Below are 7069 nucleotides of genomic sequence, written 5' to 3'. Positions count from 1 at the left end.
AGGCAATACGCACAGTATGCACATATCCCAATTAGAGACTGACCAGTTGCAGTCCTAACACACCGATGGGAAGATTCAAACAAACAATACTAAATGAATTTAAACTTCACCCCATCGCACAAGCAATTGGCTATCAGGACTCAGTGGCCGAGTGGATAACGCGATGTCGTTTGAAGCGAGGGTGCTGGGTTCGAGTCCCAGAGTGAACATCAACTCTGAGATGCAGGTACATCCAGCTGACGAGTCTCAAATAGGACGAAACGCGCGCCCTGGATTCTACTGCTAGCCACTATCCATCTCTGCTTACCATGTCTATGAAATAAGGCTATATCGAGGCAATACGCACAGTATGCATATATGCCAATTAGAGACTGACCAGTTGCAGTCCTAACAAATCGATGGGAAGATTCAAACAAACAATACTGAATGAATTTAATCTGTACTTGTGTTTGGGCACTAGAATCAACTTAGAAACTATATTGTTCATAATGTGCAATATCCCAATGAATTGCATCTTTCAACTTGATTCAATTCAAGATCAATGTTCGGTGTTATTGCATGAAACAGATATCCTCCGCCTGACACAAATATGCCTGAAATACACGTGGCCAGTTTCAGAAGTCGGACTCAATTCTCTCTTCGTTAGTATGATCAATCAAACCAAAGAGATACTGTTGATTTCAACCTCAAAGGATACTGATAGCTATATCAAAGATTATTTAGTTTCTTTAACAAATCTGAACTAAAAGTAAGACTTTTCTATTACGATCAGGGATTTTACTCATTAGGCTTTCGAGATCCATATAACGATCGGAGTCAAGTGGTCAACCTGCAAGTCAGTGTCACAAATATGCAGTGTGTACAGATTTTGAAATGATCCTATTTTCCTTTATAGGAAACTCTGAAACACCATTTGTTTAATTGTAACAAATAAAATTTAAAATAGTGAAAGTATTTATTTAAAAATATATGTTGTTAAATAAATATATTCTCTGAAATGAAAATATGATTCATTGTAGAGAAATATAATGTCGTAGAATAATAAGTGTGTTTTTATGCATTTATTAAAATTAAACAAATGTTTACAGACGTAGATGTATATGGAAATGTGCATAAATCTTGTTTTAATCGGTATTTGTAATCCATATTATTATAGCGATTAATAAACATAAAAATGTTACCCATAAAGCTGCTAACAACCAACCTAAATATCTCGGATTCATGTCAATAACAACAAGTGCAATGATAAAGCATAAAACTGAAAATAAAGATAACAAATTGAATAAAAGTTTAACATTTTGTCATCAACATAGGGAGGTTTGTAGAATTTTTCATCCCATATGTCATGAACTAATTTTAGTTAGACTACCATCGAAAACCAAGAAACACTTGACTTTTACGCTGTCAGATGAACCAAGTACAGATCGATCCAAGGAGATTGAAGTCTAGCGCGTCAGCAATTAACCTATAGATCAATGGGCCTTCACTCGTTTTTGTCTGTTGAAATGTCGCATACTAAGATGAAACAGTTGCGCAGTGCTTCATGTCTTTCAATCACTGCCTGACTGAAGTCATGTAATAATGTCTTTTGTGAATCTGTAGTTATTATATTATGTAAAACAAGCGATTTATCTATGAAAAGCTACACGATGGACACAGTGTCTCTTCAGCGAATGATATTGTTGGTGAATTAACAAATAATAAGCAACAAATAATGCTAAACATACACCAAGAAGTTTCTTGTTATTTGTAAGAGTTCAGTGTGAGACTCCTCCATGGTGAGCATCCACGACCCCACCAGGAATAAAGACTATTATATTCCGTCCTGGTGACAAGGGTTTAACGTACATACATAATTTGGCACTCAGTGGTTTAATGTCCTAACTTCAGATAATACACAGTAATCGATTGTTATTGAAGATATCTTTTCCTTATCCTAACATAGTTGAACTACGTAGTGATGATTTCTCATTAGAACACCTGGGATTACCTTTCCAAGTTAGTTTTTAATAAGTCAATGATGACTTATCATAGAATGTTAAGGAGATCGCCAAAAAATAGATTAATGCGGTTAGACAATTATTACTCAAGGTGCCTTGAATTTTGTGGTTTTATATCGTGTTTTATGGGTGTTTAAAGTATTGACATGATAGTGAATTGATTTAATTTTTAGTAAATGAATAGAAATTTTTAATGAATAAGTATTGAATTTCGTTTTGTCATGAACAGATGAGCAGTACAGACCTGCTGAGCTAATTGCCTACCTTTTTTTAATTCTCCAATTAGCGGCAGTTTATAAAAAATAGTGAATTTTTTTACAAAACTTATTTTGAATAATATTTAAAACAACGCTTAAGATTCCGTATTTTTATTTTTAAAGGTCAATGTAGTAGAATGAAGTATAGTTGTGATTATAATTTCTAATTTGTATATTTCATAGATGTTGATAATAGATCAAAGATGCTTCTACGATTAAAATTTATATAAACCAAAGTACTCGAAATATAATGTAACAATGAATGAGTTTAGTGTCAGTTTTAAATCATCCACTAATATAATATACATTTTTAATGTAGTCTGTTTTTTGGGATTACTGTCCATATTGTAGCAAAGAATCCAGATCACTGCAAAATAATGAATTGAATATTTATTTTTCAGTATATTACTACTGGCTACATATATTTTGTGGTAAACTAAACAGACTCAAGCATTCATTTTGAATTCCTTTAAATTCCTAACGCCTACTATCCGTTTAACTACTTTTCGACAGTTATATTTTGTAGAGATTATTTAATGTTATTCTTATCGCGTACTGGTCTAATTTACATATTTAATAAAAATCGAGAAAAATGGATATCGGTTTTGTCTTAGTACAGAACCCTTGATTAGTACGCATCCAGAAACATGCCAATAAGAGATCGAACCTAGAACTTCAATCTCGTGGCAAGCAACCAAACTTTAAACAACTAAGCCGGTATCTATTGTCGCATTCATTTGATTCAATATAATTAAATTGTTTGGACTTAATATAGTTAGTTTATAGGAATATAACAAATATATTAATTATTCCTATAATTACAATCACCTTATAAGGACACTTAATTTACATTTGATAAATGTTGTCGGTTTACTTGATGAGATAATTTTTTCTTGGTAAAAACGAAAAAAACTCACTTGCTAATCCCAATAATACAATTATAACAATCATAAACACCATAGTGTCATATTTAATAAATGTAATGATTACAAGTATTGCCGCTACAATTAAAAGCACAGTACCAATGATTATAAATGATAAATTGACTTTCTGTGAAGTAGTCACCAAACCATCATCTAAAGATTTTTTTAAAAAAACCAAAGAGATTGATTTAAATAGCAAAAAGAAAAGTTAGCTATCACAAATTTAGCGTTTCAATGTTAAGTTATATTTTAACAACGGTTAATTGGTGGATGATCATACAATCGTAGAACCAATGCATAAAAATGTTGAGTTATTAATTTATGACACTAACTCAAAAGGTAACTTCGAAATAAGCATTGAAATTCTGTCTATTTCTAAGTGAAATTCGAAACTCAAGAATAATAATTAGGTCTTTGTTTCGTAGCTAATTGATAGCATTCAAGTAACATATACATTTATAATTGTATGTTGAGACGTAAGGGGATTTAAGGTAGATGAAAGGAAATCGTAGACAGAGATTTCAAGCTAGTTGACGCTTATCAGTAAGGTGTATCTAAGATTTTAAAAGAACTGATGCTAAATTCGTGATCTCACTGTATTTTCATCTATAGAGTTCGGTCAACACTAAGAAACTAGAAAAATATGACGTCAATCACTACTCAGTGATCGATTATTAATAATTCACCTGTTGTGAATACACTATATTGAATAATTCTGTTACTTTTGATTTTTTGAAATTTTTATTGATATTGAATATTTTGAAAAACGAAATCTAACAGTTGTTACACGAAGGTATGTCAACTGGATTGGTAATGAAACGTCAACAAACATCAGCTTAGTTCTAAGTTATACGTCATGTTTTTCAATTTTCAATGATGTCACCACATAGTGAAATCACGCAACAATAATCATATTTTTTCACCTGATGACATGTTAGTTCCTCTTATTTAGTTCACCATAACTTTAACAATAACACTATTCTATGTAAATCTGATGAATCATGCTTAATTTGCAAAATTTTTAGTATCTTTTACCTTAAATTGAATGTCCAGTAGTCTTTATAAAATAGCTAAATAGCTCGATAAATTTAATAAGGACTTTAAAGGAATTCTTTATTTAAAGAATCTTTCATTCGTCGAAATCATTTAAGTTTAGACCACAAAATACATTGTGTTGTACTATTTTGATACTACGTATCAAACTATATAAACAAACGCACGCTAAAAAGAACCCAGAAGATCATAAGATTATTATGGTTCAAATCCAGTAGTTCACCTGTTTAGCTTCTGCCAATCCGTGATGAGCTGCAATAGTGTTTTTCATTTTAATCGTGATATGGTTGACGTCAACCCTGTTACAAAGTACTACTAATCCACATCAAATATAGATTTTAGTGAACAAAAGACTATTTCTTGATTAATTTGTTGAAAGAGATTTGTTTAATTCAAAAATTCTTTTCGTCACAGTGTTGTTAACTGGAATTTCATTGATAACTGGGAGATAATGTAAGTTTATATCATTTGTCATTTGATGCCATACAACGAAATAATTAAGGTATTGAATGTAGGAAAAGAACTAAGTAAATAATCAAAGGACGATGTGAATCTTGCTTAAAAATACCTTGTTATCACTTCAAATAGTATTGAAATTATGGTAAGCAGAGATTGATAGTGGCTAGTAGTGGAATCCAGGACGCGCGTTCCGTCCTATTTGAGACTCGTCAGCTGGATGTACCTGCATCTCAGAGTTGATGTTCACTCTGGGACTCGAACCCAGCACCCTCGCTTCAAACGACATCGCGTTATCCACTCGGCCACTGAGTCCTGATAGCCAATTGCTTGTGCGATGGGGTGAAGTTTAAATTCATTTAGTATTGAAGTTAGTTGTTTCTTCAACCAATCATAATCCAGTTGTGTTTAAATAGTAACCTTAAGAAAGTTTATTGAAACCTTTATTATAGATCAGTTTAATTTCATCCCTACAAGAGAAAAGAATCATTCGGTTTATTATTGATTAATTTCGCGACTATGAACTCTTGAGAAATAACCATAGATAATTGAACATTTGAAGCCCGTTTTTAGTGTTTAGGTATAATTTAGTTTCGGTTAGCTGATGGATCGTAAATTTAGTATCAGATTTTGTTTTATGTACCTTCGTTGAAGAACAAAGAGATGTTTTCAAATTGTCAAACTTTAATTTACTGTTACTGATGAATTAAATTTTATGCTAAATAATGAAAGTTATTAAATTCCTTGTTTTTATCTTGTGATGCAAAACTGTATCATAATATGTAATTGATCAAATCGGGGATTATGCACAACAGATTATAACTACATAGGTCTGTTTAATATTGAAAATGTGGTATTCAGTACTGACCCATCAATCAATTTATTGTTTATAACAGATTGACGCTAAAAAATGTAATAATTCGTCAATGTGCCGAAAGTTCACTTACAAATACACACTTTAAGTCTCTATATAAGCCCCGTTATCAGATATAGGTTGAATATTGAATACCAGAAATATTGTTGAGTAGTTGTTGACATGAAGAATAGTTCCGTATTTATTAGTTTGTTATAAGAGTTAATCTATTATACGTATACTAATTATTGGATGAGCATTCAATTATATGAAAGTAATCACCTAATTTCGTTTTACGCTATTAGTAAAAAAAGTTTCATATACTTATTTAACAAAAAATTAAAAAAAAACAGTTGAACAGTTCAACAGAAATACATCGAAAGTATACGACTGACTTTCATTAAAGAATTTGTTTAATTCACTCACTTTTCATAAATGGACTTATTGCTAATGCTATGACAGCACATACAACAGCTGTGACTATGGCAACAAGATATATGATTTTTGCTGCAGACACCATTTTGTTTGATTTTCTTCTTATTTGTCTGTACAATGTTCAATGAAGTAATCAAGAATGTTCACTGAACCGCTTAACGATAGAATAGGTTTTTTAAATATATTGCGATGAAAATAGTAATACTAATAAATCCTTTTTCGGTTTGTAAATAAAATGCGTATTTGATACTTGCTAAATAAATACTTGTCACACAATTATATGATGTCATTATATATATATATATAATATTATGTGTATTTCTAGTCAATCTCTCAGTTACTTTTATTTAAAAAAGACATCAATAAAACTGTTATTAGAACATGAAACATCAACAAAAATGTTGTGAAATGTATACAACTCCATTGGATTTGACAAATACCAAAGTACGAATTCATTCAAATAATTTTTGTTTTGGCAAAATACAAACGTTTTTATTAACACGAAAACAATTTACGCGTTAAACTGATTATTACTGTTCTTTAAAACAAGTTTAATGAATAGATGTTTAAAACAGAAAAGTTAATTGATCAGTACATTTTGGTATAGTGAACACGTAAGAGCAAATAACTATTTTAGGCCAAAATTACCTGTAGTGACACTTGAGTAATTAAAAGGAAACCATTGAGTTACTTTGTAGATATCATTACTGAGGTTTGACTTAATGATTTTAAATAAATGGAGAATTTTGTAGATTCTTCAAATAAAACTAATGATGTATTTGTAAAAATTGTTCACTCTGAAGATCCGGCTTGTATTATTAGGTATCAATTCCTAGGTTGAGTTAAATTAACACAAGTTTAAACAGTAAAAAGAAAACAACGCAAAATATTTTGGGTTCAATCAAAATCATAATAAGTATAAATATATCAATGTCTGGTTGTTCTTCGTCATGGTGAATTAGTACAGTGACAGGTTATATAAATCAACTTTGATGAAGAATAACCAGACATTGACATATTCAGACCAATTATGATTTTCATTGTACCCAAAAAATTCTGTATTGTTTCTTATTTATTGTTAACGAAGTAAAG

The 7069-nt window shown here is 30.8% G+C and overlaps 1 protein-coding gene across 1 annotated transcript; it reads right to left on the bottom strand.

Moving 5' to 3' along the window:
- Positions 1 to 1124: 1124 nt before the first annotated feature.
- On the bottom strand, positions 1125 to 6062 carry Smp_105730 (CAI-2 protein, putative; the record flags this gene model as incomplete). Its single annotated transcript, XM_018791186.1, has 3 exons — positions 1125 to 1258; positions 3175 to 3333; positions 5969 to 6062. The coding sequence occupies 3 exons, from the start codon at positions 6060 to 6062 to the stop codon at positions 1125 to 1127; spliced, it is 387 nt and encodes a 128-aa protein (XP_018645600.1).
- Positions 6063 to 7069: the final 1007 nt, after the last annotated feature.

The sequence above is a fragment of the Schistosoma mansoni genome, assembly GCF_000237925.1.
Source record: "Schistosoma mansoni, WGS project CABG00000000 data, chromosome 3 unplaced supercontig 0192, strain Puerto Rico, whole genome shotgun sequence".
In the NCBI taxonomy this organism is placed as follows: Eukaryota; Metazoa; Platyhelminthes; class Trematoda; order Strigeidida; family Schistosomatidae; genus Schistosoma; species Schistosoma mansoni.
The sequence above is the reverse complement of the archived record's forward strand: the minus strand, read 5'-3'. Positions and strand labels throughout refer to the sequence as shown.